The sequence below is a fragment of the Lithobates pipiens genome, unplaced genomic scaffold (assembly GCF_037356315.1).
Source record: "Lithobates pipiens isolate NorthernLeopardFrog02 unplaced genomic scaffold, aLitPip1_a1.2 Scaffold_25, whole genome shotgun sequence".
Taxonomy (NCBI): Eukaryota; Metazoa; Chordata; class Amphibia; order Anura; family Ranidae; genus Lithobates; species Lithobates pipiens.
Genome location: NW_027507787.1, coordinates 233,687,618 through 233,711,737, shown reverse-complemented (window position 1 = coordinate 233,711,737; position 24,120 = coordinate 233,687,618). Strand labels below are relative to the sequence as shown.

The following is a 24,120-nucleotide window of genomic DNA, read 5'->3' as shown; positions in this document are numbered from 1 at the left end:
TACAGAAGGCAGCAAAGAGGAGAAAGAGTCGGGAGGAGGTGCAGGCTGTGCTCTTTCCCTCCTAGCTGTGTAGAAGAGTTAGCACAGAGCGGTCACAGATTGCAGTCTACAGGGCCCCCCCATCTCCTCCCCAGACTGGTGGGAAGGCATTGGGGGGGGGGGGGGGGATAGTGCACAGTCTACGCCTCCTACCAGGTTTCTCTCTGTTGCTGTCACTACCCCTGTAGTGATGAGAGGAATGCTGTGGGATGAGGTTTTGTGCTAAGAGGGGCATTTGGATGGGGGGGATTTGTACTAGAAGGTGGATTTGGGGTGGTTTGCACTAGCCGGGGGGATTGGGGGGGGGGGTGCACTAGCAGGGGATATTTGGAAGTACCGAGGGGTGATTTGGAAGAGGGTTGCACTAGCAGGTGGGTTTGGGGGGGAGGGGGTGTTGTTCTAGCAGGGGATATTTTGGAGGATTGAGGGCGTTTTGTACTAAAAGGAGGATCTGGGGTGGTTTTCACTAGCGGGGGGGGGGGGGGGGGGGGGTGAGGGGGTTGCACTAACAGGGGGTATGGGGGGGGTTGCACTAGCAGGGGGGATTTGGGGGGTTGCACTAGCAGGGGATATTTGGGAGGACTGAGGGGGTTTTGTACTAGAAGGAGGATTTGGGGTGGATTTGGGGTGGCCCCTTTCAGGACGCCGGGTGCATGAATTCCTATGGCGGGGGTAGGCGGATGTGTGTTTTTTGAAGCACTGATTAGAGCTAGAGGCTCTAATAGGCTTAAAAATAGGGTGGGGGGCAGAGCATTGCGTCTGGAGCCCACCCAGTCATGTTGCAACAGCGAATTAATATTTGCTGTTGCAACACCGATCTTCCTCCCGGCCAATCGGAAAGCAGGTCATCACCCGATTTGCTAAAAGGACAGGCGATCCTATTGGAGGCCTAGGAGAAGAAGGGAAAGCAAAGCCCATCACTGCCACTGGAGCCCGCTACCCGCCGAAGCCAGATGTTACCTGGGGGGGGGGGTTGTATAGGTAAAAACCATACAAGGGAGTTTACTCCCACTTTAACCCCTTGGCACCAGCTGTACGCAAATATCCGCCTGGTCCTTAGCCCCAAGGAGTCGCATATTTGGGTGAAAGGCTGCCAATACACCTGTGCCAAGAGCTCCCGCCACAGTCACCATTGCCTAACCGGGAGCTCCCAATCGCAAGTTTTCAGATCACGTGACCACCATGACAGCCAATCACAGCAGTCACGTGGTCTTAAGCCCCACCCCGGCCTCCCAGTGTCATTAACCACTTAAAGGGCCAGGAGGCACCGGCGCTAAGAAGGTCAATACGTAGCAGCAAATGCATCAGATATTTGTATTTTTTTTGTTTGATGTTCACGTTTGTCACCGTGTGATGAGTAGGGTGTGGGTCCCCTGACCTACCCTGAACGTCTTGGGATGGGGGTGGACATAAGCCTTTTGGCTTGGCTCGCCCTCTCTCATGGGGTCTCCCTTTGGGGGAGTCTCACCGAGTACTTGGGTGGGTCTGTCTCAGCAGACCTTTCAGAGAAAGGGGGTCAGATGGCCAGATGGACCCAAGTGAAGTACCTCAGTCCCCGTCTGGAGGATCAGGCTAAGGTCCTTCCTAGTGTAGTGCTGGCTCCTGACGAGCATGCGCTATATGTTTTTGAAAATTAATATTCCTGAAACCACAGTTGGGTTTTAGGGCTAATTTTGCTAAATTATGGTTTCAGTACCAGTCTGGCTGGATTGCACTGAGTTCTCCTTAATTGCAGGTGTTGCTGTCACCATCGGTAAGTGGTAGAACGCAGTCTAGCAGGGTGTATGAGTGCCACGTTTTCTCAGAACCAGCCCAGTGGGAGTGTTCTCCTGCTGAGCACTCTGGGAGGTGGTATTTAAGGTATTGACATCACGTGTTTCGGGGTTCAGAAGAGATTTTCTGTCTGTTTGGTCCTGGTCCTCCTGACCAGCCCCATGGCCCTCCTGGCCTGGGGTGCGAATCCATGCGATTCCAAGTCTCGGGGATGGATAGCCCGAGGCAAATTAACTGCAAGGACAGGCCTGAATGGATGCCGAGGCCTATGTCGGGAAACCCTAGACGGAAACGAGGTCAAGAAGGTAATGGCAAGCCCAATAAAACCAGCAGCTCCTTCGGGGGTCAGTGCTACACTAGGGAGGACCAGTGTAGCACGTCTCCTGTCACTCCTTATGTGTGTGCACTTTTTTTTTTGGCACCGGGTGGAGTTTTTGGGTGCGTTTCACAAGCCACGGGCTTTTCCAAAAAAATATTAAAAATCAGACAACAAACCTTCTTCGCATCTGAAGTCGGGGAAGGCCACGTCCTGCAGCGGGATCTGGCGCAGGAAGTCCGGGTTCTGGCAGCGAGGGTTTCCCGTTACTATCTTCCTCCTCCTCAGCCAATCCCCGAGCCAGGCCAGCTGGCAGTTGCAGTTGAAAGGATTGGCCAGCAGGTTTCTGTAAAAATATAAATCTCTGCGTTAATGTAGAACTGGAAAGTTCATCATTTATTCATCTACCTCTGGAGAAAAAAAAAATGAAAGGTGTGGGGTCTTCCTACGTGCTCGTTAAGGATTTTTAATTAACGTCGACCTCATTCAAAAATCACCACAAATCTATTTCTATCAATTACGTGTTCATCATTAAAATTCATTGTAAGATCCTGTTCCTGCGATTTAACAGTATGGATGAGGCTTCACACATATCTCCAGGTCTTTCTTCTTGCTCTGATTCTCTACATGGCCAAGCTGATTTTTTTTTTCATTATTGGAACCACTTGCCACAGGGTGGCAGCTGTGCTCAGGATCGCATATATATACATGATCCTGCACTTCCTCCAGCAGGGGGCGTGTGTGTGCACTGCTTCTGCTGTGATTATTCAGTAGAAGCCAATCTGCTGGTGCCGAGCACTCAATGTCTGTGGCAGCCACCGATCATTGGCCAGAGACTCAGAACAGAGACCCGCCTATGAAAACAAGGCAGAGATACGTTCTGACGGGGATGGATCCTGTGCTCCTGCAAAGCAGAGACTCAAAAAGTAAGTAAAATTGTGGCTTCATGGTCGGTTTCCTACTGCGCATGCGTGAAGCGCGCTGCACTTTGTGAATGGGCCGCAGTCTTCTGGGACCTGAGCAGTGTCCCAGAAGGCTGTGGGGGAAGGGGAGGGTGGCTGAACTGAGCTGGAAGTGGAAACAGGTACCTGTCAAAACCAGGAACCCGCTCTCCCCTCCCCCTCAAAAAGGTGTCAAGTGTGGCAGCGGAGTGGGGTGGACGGAGGAGGAGGCAGACAAGCAGAGCTTCATCTTTTAGGTGGAACACCGATTTAATGTTCCTATGGCTATAAAAACATTCGGCTATAACCCAGCCAAGGCCTCTGACATCTGAATAGAAGACCCAGGGGATGCCTCTCACACATAATGCAGGATGCTAGGCTAAACATAAGTAGATTAAAAACATTTAAAAGATGCCGGCCGGCACATTAGGAGCCCTTCCTCCTGCAGATTTTTTCAATGGAGATAGTGCTATCTCCATTGAAAACGTCTCCGTATGACGAAACGCGTCTGGGAGGGGCGTGCAGTGAGGTCACCATGTCGATTTGAAGGAGGAAGGGCTCCTAATGTGTCGGGGTGGCATCTTTTACATGTTTTTAATCTACTTATGCTTAGCCTAGCATCCTGTGTTATCTGTGAGAGGCATCCCCTGGGTCTTCTATTCAGATGTCAGAGGCCGTTGCTGGGTTATAGCCGAATGCTGTTTTTGGTTTACCCTCTGGCAAGCGGCTTTCCATATGGTGGTGGCTCTCCTCACTCAAATTGTGGATCACAGAGGTGTTTGTATTCAACCATATATTTGGACATATGTTTTATCCAGAGACTGTAAGCCCTTGTACACACGGTCGGAGATTCCGACGGAATGTGTCCGATCGGACCGTTTTGTCGGATATTCCGACTGTGTGTGGTCTCCATCTGACTGTTTCCGTCTGAGTATCCGACGGCCCAAGTTTTCCAACTTGTTGGTAAAATTTTCAGACAAAATGCTCCGATCGGACATACTCCGATCATGTGTAGAGAATTCCGATCGGACAAAGTGCTACGCATGCACAGATCAAATTCCTACATCAAAGCTATTGGCTACAAGCCTTAACATAGTCCCGTCGTAACGAAATAACGTCATCACGTCGGATTTTCCGACAACTTCGTCCGACCGTGTGTATGCAACAGTTTTGGACAAAATCCGTTGGACAAAATCCGACTGACAAAATCCGACGGATTTGGTTGTCGGAATCTCCGACCGTATGTACAAGGACTTATGGTTCATTTCACTGTGTCTGATACCTAATTTGGATGGAATTTACCCTCCGGTCTGTCAGACCTGGTTGGACTCATTGTTAGTTTTTTCTATTTATATTGTTTACTGTGTTTATCTCACCTAAACTGCAGCCTTTTTAGTAGGTATTTTAGTTTTTCTAGGGTAGCCCAGTTTTCTTTACTCCATCCGCTATAAAAACATGGCAAACAAGAACATCCTTCAAAGAAGCCTCACTTGACTAATCCATGAAAACTCTAGCAAAGAGCGGGGTCCCATGTTGCCTACTCAGCTAACCCCATTCCAAGTACGATTCTCAATACCTAACTTGTTGGTCTTCACTTCTTACCGCCAACTACCGACTACTTACAGTGTGGAGAGAGACTGCAGCGTGTCAAAGGCTCCCGGAGTGATTGTGCTGATCTGATTGTCGTAGAGGGACAAGAGGCGGACGTTCCTGAGGCCGGTGAAGCTATCATTGTGAACGCAGCTGACCCGGTTATTTCTGAGCATCCTGTGAAGCAGAAAGCACATGCACAGAAATGAGCTTCATTTTGTGAATGACCTGGTTTGTAAATTGAATTGACAGCGACATCCAGCCCTAACCAGAAACAAATTAGCCACTGCTTACGATGTTCATTCATGTGCAGTCCTGCCGTGCAGACTTTTTATGAGTTTAACACACAACTGTCCAGTAATGTCTATTAGTGGTTAGTCACGTTCAACTTTTTTTCTGTAATGCTGAAGACATTTATCCATGCCACGTCTTCAGTTCTAATGAAGAAGTGGTTTGGACAACATGAACCGTCGAAATTGTTTGGACAATTAGTTCTAATGGTCCAAGCCACCTCTTCATTAGAGCTGAAGAAGTGGCTGGGATATGCTATCAAGTGTCTTCAACATTACAGAATAACAAGAAGTGTCTTGGAAAATTACAACCAAAGAAGTGGTCTGGACAATTAGAGGTTAAGAATAGGCTTGGTCAATTAGGACCGAAGAAGTGGCTTGGATAAGCTATGAAGTGTCTTCATCATGACAGAACAACAAGAAGTGGCTTGGACAACTGGAACTGTATGAGTTGTTTGGACAATTAGATCTAATGGTCCAAGCCACCTCCTCATTAGAACAGAAGAAGTGGTTTGGATAAGCTATGAGGCATCTTCAACGTGACAGAACAATAAGAAGTGGCTTGCACAATTGGAACTGTTTAAATTGTATGGACAATTAGGTCTAATGGTCCAAGCCACCTCTTCATTAGAACTGAAGAAGTGGTTTGGATAAGCTATAAAGTGTCTTCAACATGACAGAACAACAAGAAGTGTCTTGGAAAATTACAACCAAAGAAGTGGCCTGGACAATTAGAGGTTAAGAATAGGCTTGGTCAATTAGGACCGAAGAAGTGGCTTGGATAAGCTATGAAGTGTCTTCATCATTGCAGAACAATAAGAAGTGGCTTTGACAATTACAACCGAAGAAGCGGCCTGGACAATTAGTACTAATGGTCCAAGCCACCTCTTCATTAGAACTGAAGAAGTGGTTTGGATAAGCTATGAGGCATCTTCAACATGACAGAACAACAAGAAGTGGCTTGCAGAATTGGAAATGTATAAGTTGTACGGACAATTAGGTCTAATGGTCCAAGCCACCTCTTCATTAGAACTGAAGAAGTGGTTTTGATACACTATGAAGTGTCTTCAACATGACAGAACAACAAGAAGTGGCTTGGACAACTGGAACTGTATGAGTTGTTTGGACAATTAGATCTAATGGTCCAAGCCACCTCCTCATTAGAACAGAAGAAGTGATTTGGATAAGCTATGAGGCATCTTCAACATGGCAGAACAACAAGAAGTGGCTTGCACAATTGAAACTGTATAAGTTGTATGGACAATTAGGTCTAATGGTCCAAGCCACCTCCTCATTAGAACAGAAGAAGTTGTTTGGATACACTATGAAGTGTCTTCAACATGACAGAACAACAAGAAGTGGCTTGGACAACTTGAACTGTATAAATTGTTTGGACAATTAGATCTAATGGTCCAAGCCTCCCCCTCATTAGAACTGAAGAAGTGGCTTGTATATGCTATGAAGTCTCTTGACCAATTAGAGAACAACAAGAAGTGGCTTGGATCATTACAACCTAAGGAGTGGCTTTGGACCTTCAGTTGATGTCATTCAGAACTGCAGTTGACCTTCTGGCAATGCAACCCCAAAGACTTTAATGCAGGGCTTTTTTTTTCTCTCAGAGAATGGGTACAAAAACTCCCCTTTTCTGAGTCACCCCTTTTCTCTGCCCTCCACCCACCTCCGAGCACCATTACTTGGTTCCACCCCTACCCACCCCCCAGTAGAGACCACAGAACCACATATTATTTTGTGGTGCTAAATAATTTGTATGGAATTTGGTAATGATAGCAAGATAAGCAGTAAAATAGATCCCTTGCAGCCAGTAACAATAAGGGCCCCTCCGCCAGCAACAATAGATCCCCCTAACAACAATGAACAACCCGCAAAAAAAAAATTCCCCCCTAGCAGAAATAGGCTCCCGGCAGCAACAACTGATCTCTCCACAGCCAGCATCAATAGACCCCCTCCCTCAACAGTAGATCTCTTCTTCCAGCAACAACTGACCCCCCCCCCCCCCAGTAATATAAGACCCAGCCCCGGCAACAGTAGTTCCCCTACCGGTAAAAATAGACCCCCTCGGGAACAATAGACCGCCCTGCAAAAATAGATCCCCTCCAGCTAGAATAGGTCCCCCAGCAGCCAGCATCAATAGATCCTACAGCACACTCCAGCATTCCTTGCCATTACATACAGTCTGTGCTGGAGGTGTCAGAACTGCTCCCCCCCCCCACCCCCCAATCGTTCCTGTTGAATGGAAATGAAAACCCCACTTGAAGCCGTCAGCACAGGGCCCTTAATGTTTATAATGAACAAATAATATTTCTCTACTCACAGCGTCCTCAGCCCTTCCAGACCGCGGAACATGGCACTACGCACTGACTCCATGTGATTGGCTGTCAGGTGTATTTCGCTTACTGACGTTGCTCCTTCAAATGCTCCATCTTCAATTTCGGTGATCTTGTTGTTGCTCAGGTTGCTGGAAGACACGTTTACACAAAAGATATAATTAACGGAGGTCTATACTGGGGGACTTAGGTAACCCCATGAAGCTTTAGTGAATTTGCCACAAAGTATTAGTAGAGAGTATTAAACTAATCTGCTATAACTTCCCAACATATAGCCGTTCTTTCTATCACAAGTATTTTATTAAATGAGGTAAAATCAGATGTCAGGTGACCACATCTACAAGAACACTGCCCTTACACACACATGAACTTTAATGGTATCCCAGTCTTAGTCCATAAGGTTCAATATTGAGTTGGCCCTCCCTTTGCAACTATAACAGCTTAAACTCTTCAGGGAAGGCTGTCCACGAGGTTTAGGAGTGTGTCTATGGGAGCATTTGTGAGGTCAGGCACTGATATTGATGAGAAGGCCTGGCTCGCAGTCTCCTCTCTACTTCATCCCAGAAGGCGTTCTATCGGGTTGAGGTCGGGTATGCAGACCAGTCAAGTTCCTCCACCCCAAATTCCTTCATCTATGTCTTTATGGACCTTGCTTTGTGCACTGGTCCAAATCATTTAGTGTAGGGGGGAATTATGGTGTGGGGTTGCTTTTCAGGGGTTGGGCTTGGCCCCTTAGTTCCAGTGAGGGGAACTCTAAAGGCGTCAGCACACCAAGAGATTTTGGACAATTTCATGCTCCCAACTTTGTGGGAACAGTTGGGGGATGGCCCCTTCCTGTGCCAAAATGACTGCACATCAGTGCACAAAGCAACATCCATAAAGACATGGATGAGTGAGTTTGGGGTGGAGGAACTTGACTGGCCTGCACAGAGCCCTGACCTCAACCTGATAGAACACCTTTGGGATGAATTAGAGTCAAGACTGCGAGCCAGGCCTTCTTATCCACCATCAGTGCCTGATCTCACAAATGTGCTTCTGAAAGGACGGTTAAACATTCCCATAGACACACTCCTAAACCTTGTGGACAGCCTTCCAAGAAGAGTTGATGCAGTTATATCTGCAAAGGGGGAGCCAACTTAATATTGAACCTTATGGACTAAGACTGTGCCATTCCAAAGGTGAGGAAAGCCAAGGCAATCCTATGGCCTATGGCAATCCTATGGCTAGATAGAGAAAGAACATAGTCTACAGTTATGGCATCTACAGGAGTTAACAATTGATATGTTGGTGGAGCAAAAGGTTTCCATATAGATGTGGATAGTACTACCCAAGGTAGGGTGTGTTCTAAGCTCCATTGTTACATGTGAGGAAAGCCAAGGCAAACCTATGGCTAGGCTATTAGCAACTTCCAATTCCATAGATACCCAGCACGTAGCTGCCCTGTTACAGCAGCAATTTGCTATTCTGGCTAAGAGGGGTGCTTGATAGTATGATGGGATGTCCAGTAATCTTTTGCCTCCCCTCAATTTTGGAAAAGATAGACATTGCATCTTTAACCTGGAAATTTTAACAGTTATCAATATTTAAAATCTGATCAGCTTGTTTAAACCTACTGGGGGTACCTTGTCTGCATGGTAACTTTATAGAAAAAGGTTAGCCTTTAAAGAAAACTTTCACTACCCCCTCCTCTCCTGCTTTTTTCCTACTCTTACTTATGTAGCCAGTTTCTGCACAGAACACATACGCACCCAGTGATCCAGCGGTGTTCTCTGGGGATCCACTCATCCACATCAAGTTCTGAGCCACCATCTTCTTCTGACATCATCGTGGAGTTTGGCTGTCACTTCCTGGTTCTTGTTGCTGCCCCCTGATGATGCACATGCACCACAGTGGCTGGCTTTAAAAACAAGGAAGAGATAGCCAGCCCCCCCCCCCCCCCCCCAGTGACTTAGGTCAGAGCTTGTGCAGAACAGTACCTCATGCCCTCCTGGGATGCCATATATGTGTGTATCCCATGAAGCTGCATGCAAAGCAGGGAGTGTGGGGAGATGCCCCAGAAAAAGATACCTAAATAAGTAATAAAAAATATCTAAAGTGGTTGAGTAGGGCGAAGGTCTACTTTATGCATATATAAACTGCATACGTCAAAAGAATATATCTTTGAAGTATGACTTACATCTTCTTGAGGTGCGGAAGTTTCTTGAAAAGACCAGTGGCTTCGAGAGCGGAGATCTCATTATTGTTCAGACGCCTGGATCAGAATACAAAATACTGTCTTATCCAATAGTACATTAGCAGATAAAAGCATGCACACAAATAAATACAGGGAAGGCTCTCTTCCCACCTAATTTAAAATACTCAGAAGATTGGGAAACTATTTTTACTAGTTTTCTCAATAAAGAGCAGATAAGATGATGTTTGGAGACATCACCCATAACTTTGTGCCTCCTCCTCCCCTTTACACAATGCAGGAAGACAGCACAGCTTCCATACAGCAATAAACTTTATAGGAGTTGAGTTTCTTTGGGTTTCTATGAAATGAGTAGTGGAAATGTGGTTACACACCCATGAACCAAGACCGAAGTCTCTGCTTCAGTGGATGTACAATCCAACCCATAAGAGTTGACTTTTCTTTGGGTTTCCATGACATTCATAGGGGAAATGTGGTCACACACCCAAGAATCAAGAGTGAAATCTTTGCTTGAATGGATGCATGAAGCAACCCATAGGACCTGAGTTCTCTTTGGATTTCTATGGCATGAGCAGAAGAAATGTGGTCACACACCCAAGAACCAAGACTGAAGTCTCTGCTTGAGTGGATGTACGGGCAACCCATAGGAGTTGAGTTCTCTTTGGGTTTCCAAGACATGTGTAGAGGAAATGTGGTCACACACCCAAGAACCAAGACTGAAGTCTCTGCTTGAGTGGATGTACGGGCAACCCATAGGAGTTGAGTTCTCTTTGGGTTTCCAAGACATGTGTAGAGAAAATGTGGTCACACACCAAAGAACCAAGACTGAAGTCTCTGCTTGAGTGGATGTATGGGACAACCCATAGGAGTTGAGTTTTCTTTGGGTTTCCATTACATGTGTAGAGGAAATGTAGTCACACACCCAAGAACTAGAATCTTTTCTGGAGTGGAAATATGATGCAACCTATAGGAGTTGAGTTCTCTTTGGGTTTCTTTGACATGCATAGAGGAAATGTGGTCACACACCCAAGAACCAAGACTGAAATGTCTGTTTGAGTGAATGTACGATGCAACCCATAGGAGTTTAGTTTTCTTTTTTCCATGACGTGTAGAGGAAATGTGGTCACACACCCAAGAACCAAGACTGGAATCTCGATGCAACCCATAGGTTTTCTTTGGGATTCTATGAAAAACCTGAAGAAGGGGGAGTCTTCGTGCCCCTGAAACCCATCGGACGTTCTGTGTTGTCCTATCTGAATTGATACTAATAATAAAAGTGGTGGGCTATCAGACTGTTTGGAAATCTCATTTTTCGAATTTCGAATTTTTGAATTTAGGAATTTTCAAATTTACGATTTTTTTTTAAATTTAATTAAACAGGTTTTTCGCTAATTCGGATATTTCAAAATTAACGAATTTGTCAAAATTTGTTAAAAAAACGAATTCGGAACGAAACAAATTGCACATGTCTAATGGTAAAGTGATTGCAAAATTGTAGAAACACGGGGGTTGATTTATTAAAGGCAAGTCGTTTCTCCAGAGCTTAGTAAATGAAGGGGAGCTCTGTTGACTCCCATCATCCAATCATGTTCAAGCAAAAATTATATTTTTACCTTTTCCTTGCATGTAATTGGGGATTCCCTCCAAAGTAACGCTTCCTCTCATTTACTAAGCTCTGGAGCAACCAGACTTGCACACTTCATAGCCTAGCCTATAGTAAATCCTCCCCATTGGCTCTAAGAGACTATGACTATGAGGAGTTGTCTCTTATTATGTCTAATAAGAGACAACACCTCACTGAACAACCACCAATACAATCATCCACAGGGGAGGTGGGACAGCTGAGTGGTTCATTATTTGGAGCCAACAAGGCCACCAAGCTGAGATCTATTAATGTCTCATTTCCTCCTAAAGCTTTAATTAAGTCTTGGCGTTTGTGCCGCTTGGCTGGGGAAATACAGATGTGTGTTAAATCTTACGGCTTCCCGTAGTGAAATCAGTTCATTATTAAATTAGTTTTTGAAGAGAAGATGCACTATGGCGGAATGCGAAGGTGACGCATGGACCAGGAATTGGTACGGCTCCCATACGTACAGCTCGGCCGTAGACTGAGGGATGCGGTCGGGGATTTTGGTGAGCTTCAGGTTGGAGCAATCCACCACGTTGGATTCGCATCGGCATTTGGGCGGACATACAACGTCGCTGTTGCACTCGCTGTTTAGCTGGTAGTCCTCCGTTCCTGCGGGAAGAAACAAGCCGGACAAAGAGACAATGTTGCATTAATGCCAGAGTTGGGCTTCAGGATAGGACATTGATCACACATGAACAGTTCCTTTAAATGTAAATGATTGTGTGTCTTCATATTTCAAAAACCATTTACAGATTCCAGGAATTTGGCTTCTTTGTAAAAAAAATAAAAATGGAGGCACACTATGAGTTAAGTCCAGCGAGGTGCATGATACCGCTTGGGTTTAGCTATCTCTACCCGATAGACATGTGCAATTCCTTTTCGAATTAGTTTTTCAACAAATTTTGACAAATTCATTAAATATCCAAATGAACGAAAACCCGTTTATCAAATTTTTCTAAATATTCGTAAATTTCGAAAATTTGGAAATTGGAAAATTAGTAAATCAGTCAATTCGAATATTCAAATATCTGAAAATTCGTAAATTTGAATATTCAAAAATTCATAAATCCGTAAAAATTCAAAAATTTGTAAATTTGTAAATTCGAATATTTAAATATTTGAAAATTCGTAAATTAGAATATTCTAAAAATTTGTAAATTCCAATGTTCAAAAATCCAGACATTCAGAAATTCAAAAAAGAACGAAAATTCAAAAGAACGAAAATCCGAAAATAAGAATGAAAATCTGAAAATTCGAAAAACCCGCAAATTCGAAAATCTGAAATAATAACTAACTAATAATAACTTAGCTATTACTATTAAATTATAGGTACTGCTGTTACTCAACACAGCGAATACTAATTTAACCAAAGTTACGAATTATTCGAAATAACGAATGCCGTATCTAAACGAATGGAACGTAAAAAAATCCATAATAATAAATAACAATAATAATAATAATAAAAGTATTATTATTTATTATTAATTAGTTCCATTCTCATTTGTTTAGATGCGGCATTTGTTATTTCGGATAATTAGTAAGTTTCGGATAGATGCCTTTACGTTAAGTTGACTAACAGCCAAATTTAAAAAGGAAATTCCAATACCTAATAATTTAATAGTCAGTTATTATTTAGAATTTTTGGATTTTCAATCTTATTTTTGAATTTTCAAATTTACGAATTTACTAATTTACGAATTAGTTAGTTATTTACGAATTCATTAGTTAGTTATTTACCAAAAAACTTTACAATAAACAAAAAAATGAATGAAGCGAAAACGGAAACGAACAAATTTTTCATCAGTGCACGTCTACTATCTGAAATAAAGAAAGGAGATCCAGACCAAAACTGGATGGAATAGTCAACGATAATTTAATTATGTTCACATAATACAAAGGCTTCTGTGAATGGGCAGGAGGAGGGAGGCGGGAAAAATAGCAGCTGCGGTGACTCTACTGTTCAAGATGCAAGGCTCAGAAGGGTCAGTGACGCTCTCCCGAAAACGACAGAGATAGCTGTCTTTCAGGAGTACTATGAAGCTCCTCCCTCCTCCTGCCCATTCACAGAAGCCTTTGTATTATGTGAACATAACTAAATTATCGTTGACTATTCCATCTGCAAGCGCAAAAAAAAACAAAAACAAAAAAACGCAGTGCTGATCCGATACCACCAAAAGAAAGCTCAATTTGTGGGAAAAAAATGATATCAATTTTATTTGAGGACAATGTCGCATGGCTGCTCAATTGTCAGTTAATGTAACGTAATGCCATATAGCAAGAAATGGTCTGGTCATGAAGGGGTGGGGGGTAAACCTTCCGAAATCCAAGTGGTTAATGAGGAGCTACGGCCTGGGTTAAAAAAAAGGATTCTGAATGGGAGAGTCTGGTTCATTATAATCACCTGGTGCAAAAGAAAAATGGTATGGAACTTAGAAGTATTGAACCCTTGGGAAGTATCTCACCAGACTTAATTTTCTATTGCAGGAGATGCCTAAAATCTGACTTGTATCTTAATGCAGACAAGAAAACATAATAATAAAAAATAAATCTTACCTGGAATAATGTATTGTTCTTTTGCTGGGGGGGGAAAAATAATCATCAGAAAGGTTCATGTTAAATCGTACATACATAATTTTGCTTCATATATATCTTACAACTCATAAAAAGTTAAGAGATTGTCAGAGGCCCATTATATTGCCAAAAGTATTGGGACACTTGTTTTTACGCGCACAAGAACTTTAATGACATCCCAGTCTTAGTCCGTAGGGTTCAATATTGAGTTGGCCCATCCTTTGCAGCTATAACAGCTTCAACTCTTCTGGGAAGGCCGTCCACAAGGTTTAGGAGTGTGTCTATGGGAATGTTTGACCATTCTTACAGAAGCGCATTTGTGAGGCCAGGCACTGATGTTGGATGAGAAGGCCTGGCTCACTGTCTAATTCATCCCAAAGGTGTTCTATCAGCTTCAAGTCAGGACTCTGTGCAGGCTCGTCAAGTTCCTCCACCCCAAACTCACTCATCCATGTCTTTATGGACCTTGCTTTGTGCACTCATCCAAATCATTTGGTGGAGGGGGGATTATTGTGTGGGGGGTTGTTTTTCAGGGGTTGTGCTTGGTCCCTTCGCTCCAGTGAAGGGGAGCCCCAAGATGTCAGCATACAAAGACATTTTGAACAATTTCATGCTCCCAACTTTGTGGGAACAGTTTGGGGATGACCCTTTCCTGTTCCAACGTGACTGCACACCAGCACACAAAGCAAGGTCCATAAAGACATGGACGAGCGAGTCTGGGGTGGAGGAGTTTGCCAGGCCTACACAGAATCCTGACCTCAACCCGATAGAATACCTGCCCCAAAGCACCCCCCCCATGCTAAGGTCATGTGTCCTGGTATGGTTCAGGAGGAAGGGGGCGCTCGCTCATCCCCCCCTTCCTGACCTGCTGGGCTGCATGCTAGGATAAGGGTCTGGTATGGATTTTTGTGGGGACCCCACAGGGAGGCATAGATGTACTAGATGTGGGGGGGGGGATTGAAGGCATAGCTGTGCTAAATGGAAGGGGGGGGTATTGGTGGCATAGGTGTGCTAGATGGGGGGTATTGGAGGCATAGGTGTGCTAGATGGGGGTATTGGAGGCATAGGTGTGCTAGATGGGGGGTATTGGAGGCATAGGTGTGCTAGATGGGGGGTATTGGAGGCACAGGTGTGCTAGTTGGGGGGTATTGGAGGCATAGGTGTGCTAGATGGGGGGTATTGGAGGCATAGGTGTGCTAGATAGGGGGGTATTGGAGGCACAGGTGTGCTAGATGGGGGTATTGGAGGCACAGGTGTGCTAGATGGGGGGTATTGGAGGCACAGGTGTGCTAGATGGGGGGTATTGGAGGAATAGATGTGCTAGATGGGGGGTATTGGAGGCACAGGTGTGCTAGATGGGGGTATTGGAGGCACAGGTGTGCTAGATGGGGGTATTGGAGGCACAGGTGTGCTAGATGAGGGTATTGGAGGCACAGGTGTGCTAGATGGGGGGTATTAGAGGCACAGGTGTGCTAGATGGGGGTATTAGAGGCACAGGTGTGCTAGATGGGGGTATTGGAGGCACAGGTGTGCTAGATGGGGGTATTAGAGGCACAGGTGTGCTAGATGAGGGGTATTTTCGAAATTGAAATAATTACAGTGCTACAGAAATAGAAGGGAGAATGTAAATGAAGCAGTGTGTATTTAGTTTTACTTAAAAAATGTACCTGAACATCTGAACTTTTTGCTTTTGATTTGCCCGATGCGTTTGTTGGCAAGTCGTCGGGGGCTGGCACACCGGGCCCCGCTGGTCTCTATTGGATTCGTTCTCAGAAAGTCCGCCAACCACTTCAGGTTACAATCGCAGATGAAAGGGTTTTGAGCTAAATGCCTGAACAATGGACACATTTTGGTTGGACAGGATTACACAACAAGGGCGGCACACCCAACCGTTACCACCCTGGCCCATTATCTATAGCGGTTCTACTCACAAGGTCTGGATGGCACGCAGAGAAGAGAAGGTTCCTTTGGCTAAGCTCTGAATCTTGTTGTCATAGAGGGACAGCAGAGAGAGGTTCTGCAGGTCCTGGAAGGTGTCGGCCCGGATGCAGTTAATTTTGTTGGCATTTAGAAGTCTGAGAGAGAGAGAGAAGATGTTGAGCGTAAACCACCAGGATGAAGTTTAGAAGCACGGTCATGATGACTACATTGATCTCAACTTAGGTTAAATCAGCTTCTATTAGCCCAATGTTGGTTCTAAGGTAATCAATCAATACGCTGCGTGTTTTACAAGTAACACATACTTAATGAATCTTCTCTGAAGAGACTTCAATACGTGACATTTCAGCTCTGAGAGTGACTTTGAAGCGTATGAAAAGCCTGACAGATGTCCTTCAAGAACGACACTCTTTTATCATTGTATAACAACGAGTGAGTGGTTGAATTCACTGTAACCAACCAATTGGCCCCTTTACCGACTTCCCTTGACATGGTCGACAGAAAGTCCACTATCTGACTCAATGTACTACATGAGTAAGGCCTTGACTGGCCAAGGGTCAAATTTCTGTAAGATCCAATGGTGATCCAGTATTGGCAACCCATGATTGTAGTGTTTACTTCTTGCCAATCACTTTGAAGATAAGGGGGGGGGGTGGTTTGCTTTAAAGATAGAAAAAAGCCCTGATCTATTGACGATGTTAGCCACTTAAAGACCGCCTCCTGCACATATACGTTGGCAGAATGGCACGGCTGGGCACAAGCACGTACCTGTACGTTGCTTTTTAAGTGCCCAGCCGTGGGTCCTGAGCTCCGTGGCCGCGGGACCAGCGGACCCGATCACCGCTGGTGTCCCACAATCAGGTCACAGAGCTGAAGAACGAGGAGAGGTAAGTGTAGACAAACCTCTCCCCGTGCTTCCCTGTGTGGCTGTCACCGATCGCCTGTTCCCTTTTTATAGGGAAAGATGATCAGTGACGTCACGTGCCAGGCCACACCCCCTACAATAAAAAAACACATAACGTCATACATAACACCTACACTGCCCCCTAGGGGTTAACTCCTTCACTGCCAGTGTCATTTACACAGGAATCAGTGCATTTAAATAGCACTGATTGCTGTATAAATGACAATGTTCCCAAAAATGTGTAAAAAATGTCCGATGTGTCCGCCATAATGTCGCAGTCACAATAAAAATCACTGATCGCCGCCATTACTAGTAAAAAAAATATATATTAATAAAAATGCTATAAAACTATCCCCTATTTTGTAAACGCTATAACTTTTGCGCAAACCAATCAATAATCGCTAATTGCGATTTTTTTTTACCAAAAATATGTAGAAGAGAACGTATTGGCCTAAACTGAGGAAAAAAAATGTTTTTTTATATATTTTTTGGGGATATTTATTACAGCAAAAAGTAAAAAATATTGCATTTTTTTCAAAATTGTCACTCTATTTTTGTTTATAGCGCAAAAAATAAAAAACGCAGAGGTGATCAAATACCACCAAAAGAAAGCTCTATTTGTGGGGAAAAAAAAACCGCCAATTTTGTTTGGGAGCCACGTCGCACGACCGCGCAATTGTCAGTTAAATCGACGCAGTGCCGAATCGCAAAAAAGGGGCTTGGTCCTTTGGCTGCAAATTGGTCCGGGGCTTAAGTGGTTAAAGCTGAAATCCAGGAATTCTCTGTATTGCATAGTTACGTTGGTCCAGCTTGGCAGAATGTACGTTTTGTGACAGTGCGAAGCACCGCGAAATGAGGAAAAGTCCTCCTAATTTTGGAACACCCAACGATAGGTTCCTCACTGGAAGCTGGGAGATACACTTATTAGCCTTTAGATGAAAAGTGATACAAATCCATGCTCAAAAAAGGGGTTAAAGGACAAACATCATAAAAGAAACACAGAAGCCAGCAGTATTGACCTCTTCTTCAGAAAATGTCATGTTCATTCCACAGTAAATCACCAAACCCCAGATTCAACATGCAGATCACACTTCACTTTTCGCATGATTGTTTCTTTCTTTTTTTTTCTTTCTTTTTTTCTTTTTTTACTTAAAAGTATTAAAGTCAAAAAGTGAACAGACAAATAGCCTTTTCAGAAGGAGTTGAGCCGCGGACGCCCACGTATTTCTCTCAAGGCCGTCTTTCTCCAACACAATCCTCCACCATCAGCCTTACCCCGCATGCATAGCAGAGGACTATGGGTAGAGATATGAAAAAGTAAGATAAAAATAAACCCTTACTTACAGAAGCTGCAATGCATGGAGACCACTGAACACCCCTCTGGGAAGGTCTGTGATCTTGTTTCCATATAAAATCCTGTAGAAGAAAAACAATAGAAATTTGTATAGTACGACAATTTTGTGCATTGTTTTGTGCCACGTCCAATAATAGAATTCAAAAACGCAAAAACCCCTAATGGTGGACTTTTAAGGCATGTATCAAATAAAAAATAAAAAGGTATAATAAAGCACAGAAAACAATAATTATTTATTAATTATAAAGTATCATAAAAAACATATAACATAGAAAGTACATTCACATAGAAGTCACCACTGGGCAGTATTCCAACATGATAACGACCCCAAACACACCTCCAAGACGACCACTGCCTTGCTAAAGAAGCTGAGGGTAAAGGTGATGGACTGGCCAAGCATGTCTCCAGACCTAAACCCTATTGATCAACTGTGGGACATCCTCAAACGGAAGGTGGAGGAGCGCAAGGTCTCCAACATCCACCAGCTCCGTGATGTCGTCATGGAGGAGGGAAAGAGGACTCCAGTGCCAACCTGTGAAGCTCTGGTGACCTCCATGCCCAAGAGGGTGAAGGCAGTGCTGGAAAATAATGGCGGCCACACAAAATATTGACACTTTAGGCCCAATTTGGACATTTTCACTTAGGGGTGTACAGAAGGTTTTGACATTAATGGATGTGTGTTGAGTTATTTTGAGGGGACGACAAATTTACACTGTTATACAAGCTGTACACTCACTACTTTACATTGTAGACAAGTGTCATTTCTTCAGTGTTGTCACATGAAAAGATAGAAGAGAATATTTACAAAAAATGTGAGGGGTGTACTTACTTTTGTGAGATACTGTACCACTATCAACTAGGTTGAATTACCTACCTTCATCCTCTGTAACTACATGTACATTCATTCTATGCAAATAGGGGCAAAACTGAATGTTGTCTGGCTATTTTCTCTCCAGGGCAAATGTTATTTATCCATAAAGAATAAAGTGATTTGGACAAGTAGCACATGGTGGTGTAACACTTGGTTTTGTGATGGTTGTGTGTTGTTGGGTGGATCAGAGGATTATGGGGCAGAATCTCTCCACTGAAGTCCCTGAGAGACAGGGGCGGACTGACCATTGGGCCACCCGGGCATTGCCCGAGGGCCCCCGGGCCACTAGGGGGCTCCATCAGGGTTGCCAGCCTCAGTAAAACTAGGGACAGTATGTAAAAATCTAGTTTTTTTTTACATCTGTCTCTGAAATATCCCTTACCGACATCCTTTCGGTCTAAAAATCCTGAGATTATAGCTGCCCCACCTCTCCAGTACCTTAGAAACATGTATGTGTATACTGTGTGATTGTATACTGTGTGTGTATACTGTGTGGCCCCATAATCTCTGATTGCCTGGGGGCCCCATAGTCTCCTATTGCCCACGGGCCCCATGAGTTGTCAGTCAGCCCCTGCCGAGAGATGAGAAGTTAGCATTCAGTTTACCAAGTTCCCAGTTCTGGGATGAATTGCTTTATTTGATTTATGTGACCTCTTTTCCGGTCCTTTAGTCCAGTGTTTACCAACCGAGGTGCCACTTGGGTTCCTTCGGGGGATCAGGAGCATGAGACCCAGTTTGCCCGGGATCAGAGATGGACGAGAGGACTCTGATGTGATGGGGTACTTTGATGGGGTGGAGGGCTCTTGCGTACAGAGGGTACTTTGATGTGATGGGAGTCCTCTGACTCTGTGATGGGAACGCACTGTGGTGATGGGGGGCCGCTAATGTATAAGGGGGACGTTGATTAAATGGGGTGGGGGGCCTCTGACATGAAAAGAGGACTCTTTCATGGGGATACTCTGATGTTATGGGGGGGGGGGGGGCTCATGTATAGGGGGACTCTGATGTGAAGGGTAACCCCTGACTCTACGATGTGGATATGGGGGGGCCTCTGATGTAAAGGGGGATTTTTGATGTAATGGGGGAGCCTCTGACATGAAGAGAGGACTCTGATGTGATAGGAAACTCTGTCATGGAGATGCTCTGTTGTTATGGGGGCTCTCATGTATAGGGGGTTATGATATAAAGGTTGGCCTCTGACTCTGTGATGGGGATACTCTGTGGTGACAGGGGGCCTCTGATGTGATGGGGGGAACTCTGATGTGAAGGAGGGCTCTAATGTGATGAGGAGACCTCTCGCGTGATTAAGGGGAACTCTGCTGTGATTAGGGGGACCCTGGTGTGATGAGGGGGCTTCTGATGTGATGGGATGAGGGGACATCTAATTTTATGAGGGGACCTCTCATGGAATGGGGTGGGGGGACCTCTGATGTGATGAGGAGACCTATGATGTGATGGGGGGACCTCTGATGTGAGGAGGGGACTTGTAATGTGATTAGGGGGGCCTGTGATGTGATGGGGGGACTGGTAATGTGATGGGGGGGGCCTCTGATGTGATGAAGGAGACCTCTGATGTGATGGGGGGGACCTTTGATGTGATGGGGGACCTCTTAAGCGATGAAAAGGCCGCTGATGTGATGTGAGACCTTTAATGTGATGAGAGGACTTCTAATGTTATGGGGGGGGGGCTCTGATGGGATAGGGGGGCTTCTGATGTGATGAGGAGACCTATGATGTGACAAGGGGGTCCTCTAATATGATTAAGGGGACCTCTGCTGTGATTAGGGGGACCCTGGTGTGATGAGGGGGCTTCTGATGTGATGGGATGAGGGGACTTCTAATGTTATGGGGGGCTCTGATGTGATGAGGGGGCATCTGATGTTATGAGAGGACCTCTCATGTAATGGAATGGGGGCGGGGGGGGGCTCTGATGTGAAGAGAAGGGACCTCTGATGTGATGAGGAGACCTCTGATGTGATGGCAGGACCTCTGATGTGATGAGGGGAATTGTAATGTGATTAGGGAGGCCTCTGATGTGATGAGGGGGACCTCTGGTGTGATAGGGGGACCTCTGATGTGATGAGGGGACTTATAATGTGATTAGGGGGGCCTCTGATGTGATGAAGGGAACCTCTGATGTGATGAAGGGAACCTCTGATGTGATGGGGGGGGGGACCTTTGATGTGACAAGGGACCTCTTATGTGATTAGATGACCTCTGATGTGAGACCTTTAATGTGATGAGAGGACTTCTAATGTTATGGGGGGGGGGGGCTCTGATGGGATGGGAGGACTTCTGATGTGACGAGGAGACCTATGATGTGATGAGGGGGTCCTCTGATATGATGAAGGGGACCTCTGATGTGATGAGGGAACTTCTAATATGATTAGGGGGATCTCTGATGTGATGGAGGACCTTGGATGTAACGTGGAGACCTCTGATGTGATGGGGGACCTCTGATGTGATGAGAGGGACCTCTGATGTGATGAGGGGACTTGTAAAGTGATGAGGGGGACCTCTGATGTGATGAGAGGGACCTCTGATGTGATGAGGGGACTTGTAAAGTGATGAGGGGGACCTCTGATGTGATGAGAGGGACCTCTGATGTGATGAGGGGACTTGTAAAGTGATGAGGGGGACCTCTGATGTGATGGGGGGACCTCTGATGTGAGGAGGGGACTTGTAATGTGATTAGGGGGGCCTGTGATGTGATGGGGGGACTGGTAATGTGATGGGGGGGGGCCTCTGATGTGATGAAGGAGACCTCTGATGTGATGGGGGGGACCTTTGATGTGATGGGGGACCTCTTAAGCGATGAAAAGGCCGCTGATGTGATGTGAGACCTTTAATGTGATGAGAGGACTTCTAATGTTATGGGGGGGGGCTCTGATGGGATAGGGGGGCTTCTGATGTGATGAGGAGACCTATGATGTGACAAGGGGGTCCTCTAATATGATTAAGGGGACCTCTGCTGTGATTAGGGGGACCCTGGTGTGATGAGGGGGCTTCTGATGTGATGGGATGAGGGGACTTCTAATGTTATGGGGGGCTCTGATGTGATGAGGGGGCATCTGATGTTATGAGAGGACCTCTCATGTAATGGAATGGGGGCGGGGGGGGGGGCTCTGATGTGAAGAGAAGGGACCTCTGATGTGATGAGGAGACCTCTGATGTGATGGCAGGACCTCTGATGTGATGAGGGGAATTGTAATGTGATTAGGGAGGCCTCTGATGTGATGAGGGGGACCTCTGGTGTGATAGGGGGACCTCTGATGTGATGAGGGGACTTATAATGTGATTAGGGGGGCCTCTGATGTGATGAAGGGAACCTCTGATGTGATGAAGGGAACCTCTGATGTGATGGGGGGGGGACCTTTGATGTGACAAGGGACCTCTTATGTGATTAGATGACCTCTGATGTGAGACCTTTAATGTGATGAGAGGACTTCTAATGTTATGGGGGGGGGGGGCTCTGATGGGATGGGAGGACTTCTGATGTGACGAGGAGACCTATGATGTGATGAGGGGGTCCTCTGATATGATGAAGGGGACCTCTGATGTGATGAGGGAACTTCTAATATGATTAGGGGGATCTCTGATGTGATGGAGGACCTTGGATGTAACGTGGAGACCTCTGATGTGATGGGGGACCTCTGATGTGATGAGAGGGACCTCTGATGTGATGAGGGGACTTGTAAAGTGATGAGGGGGACCTCTGATGTGATGAGAGGGACCTCTGATGTGATGAGGGGACTTGTAAAGTGATGAGGGGGACCTCTGATGTGATGAGAGGGACCTCTGATGTGATGAGGGGACTTGTAAAGTGATGAGGGGGACCTCTGATGTGATGAGAGGGACCTCTGATGTGATGAGGGGACTTGTAAAGTGATGAGGGGGACCTCTGATGTGATGAGGGGACTTGTAAAGTGATGAGGGGGACCTCTGATGTGATGGGGGACCTCTGATGTGATGAGGGGACTTATAAGGTGAGGAGGGGACTTGTAATGTGATTAGGGGGACCTCAATGTGATGAGGGAGGTCTCTGATGTGATGAGGGGGACCACTGATGCAACGAGAAGACCTCTGATGTGATGTGAGAGCTTTAATGTGATGAGAGGACTTCTAATGCTATGGGGGGGGGCTCTGATGGGATGAGGGGGACCTCTGATGTGATAGGGGGGACCTCTGATGTTATAGGGGGGACCTCTGATGTGATGGAGGGTCCTTCTGATGAGAGGACTTCTAATATGAGCAGGGGGATCTCTGATGTGATGGAGGACCTCTGCTGTAATGAGGAGACCTCTAATGTGATGAGGGGGGGCTCTGGTGTGATGAGGGGGACCTCTGGTGTGATGAGGGGGACCTCTGGTGTGATGAAGGGACCTCTGATGTGATGGGAGGACCTCTCATGTGATGAAGGGACCTCTGATGTGATGGGAGGACCTCTGATGTGATGGGAGGACCTCTCATGTGATGAAGGGACCTCTGATATGATGAGGGGACCTCTGATGTGATGAAGGGATCTCTGATGTGATGAAGGGACCTCTGATATGATGAGGGGACCTCTGATGTGATGAAGGGACCTCTGATGTGATGGGAGGACCTTTGAAGTGATGAAAGGACCTCTGATGTGATGAAGGGACCTCTGATGTGATGAGGGGACTTGTAAAGTGATGAGGGGGACCTCTGATGTGATGAGGGGACTTGTAAAGTGATGAGGGGGACCTCTGATGTGATGGGGGACCTCTGATGTGATGAGGGGACTTATAAGGTGAGGAGGGGACTTGTAATGTGATTAGGGGGACCTCAATGTGATGAGGGAGGTCTCTGATGTGATGAGGGGGACCACTGATGCAACGAGAAGACCTCTGATGTGATGTGAGAGCTTTAATGTGATGAGAGGACTTCTAATGCTATGGGGGGGGGCTCTGATGGGATGAGGGGGACCTCTGATGTGATAGGGGGGACCTCTGATGTTATAGGGGGGACCTCTGATGTGATGGAGGGTCCTTCTGATGAGAGGACTTCTAATATGAGCAGGGGGATCTCTGATGTGATAGAGGACCTCTGCTGTAATGAGGAGACCTCTAATGTGATGAGGGGGGGGGGCTCTGGTGTGATGAGGGGGACCTCTGGTGTGATGAGGGGGACCTCTGGTGTGATGAAGGGACCTCTGATGTGATGGGAGGACCTCTCATGTGATGAAGGGACCTCTGATGTGATGGGAGGACCTCTGATGTGATGGGAGGACCTCTCATGTGATGAAGGGACCTCTGATATGATGAGGGGACCTCTGATGTGATGAAGGGATCTCTGATGTGATGAAGGGACCTCTGATATGATGAGGGGACCTCTGATGTGATGAAG

At 45.8% G+C, this 24,120-nt stretch overlaps 1 protein-coding gene across 1 annotated transcript in view; it reads right to left on the bottom strand.

Moving 5' to 3' along the window:
- The window catches only part of SLIT1 (slit guidance ligand 1), a 539,732-nt gene that overhangs the window by 112,339 nt on the left and 403,273 nt on the right, over positions 1 to 24,120 (bottom strand). The window contains exons 12-20 of the mRNA XM_077455662.1: positions 17,873 to 17,944; positions 15,618 to 15,761; positions 15,354 to 15,517; positions 13,669 to 13,692; positions 11,580 to 11,724; positions 9,471 to 9,545; positions 7,282 to 7,425; positions 4,693 to 4,836; positions 2,308 to 2,474 (exon numbers count right to left, since the gene is read on the bottom strand). Coding sequence (XP_077311788.1) covers positions 2,308 to 2,474; positions 4,693 to 4,836; positions 7,282 to 7,425; positions 9,471 to 9,545; positions 11,580 to 11,724; positions 13,669 to 13,692; positions 15,354 to 15,517; positions 15,618 to 15,761; positions 17,873 to 17,944 — 1,079 coding nt within the window. The remainder of the gene's footprint in view (positions 1 to 2,307; positions 2,475 to 4,692; positions 4,837 to 7,281; positions 7,426 to 9,470; positions 9,546 to 11,579; positions 11,725 to 13,668; positions 13,693 to 15,353; positions 15,518 to 15,617; positions 15,762 to 17,872; positions 17,945 to 24,120) is intronic.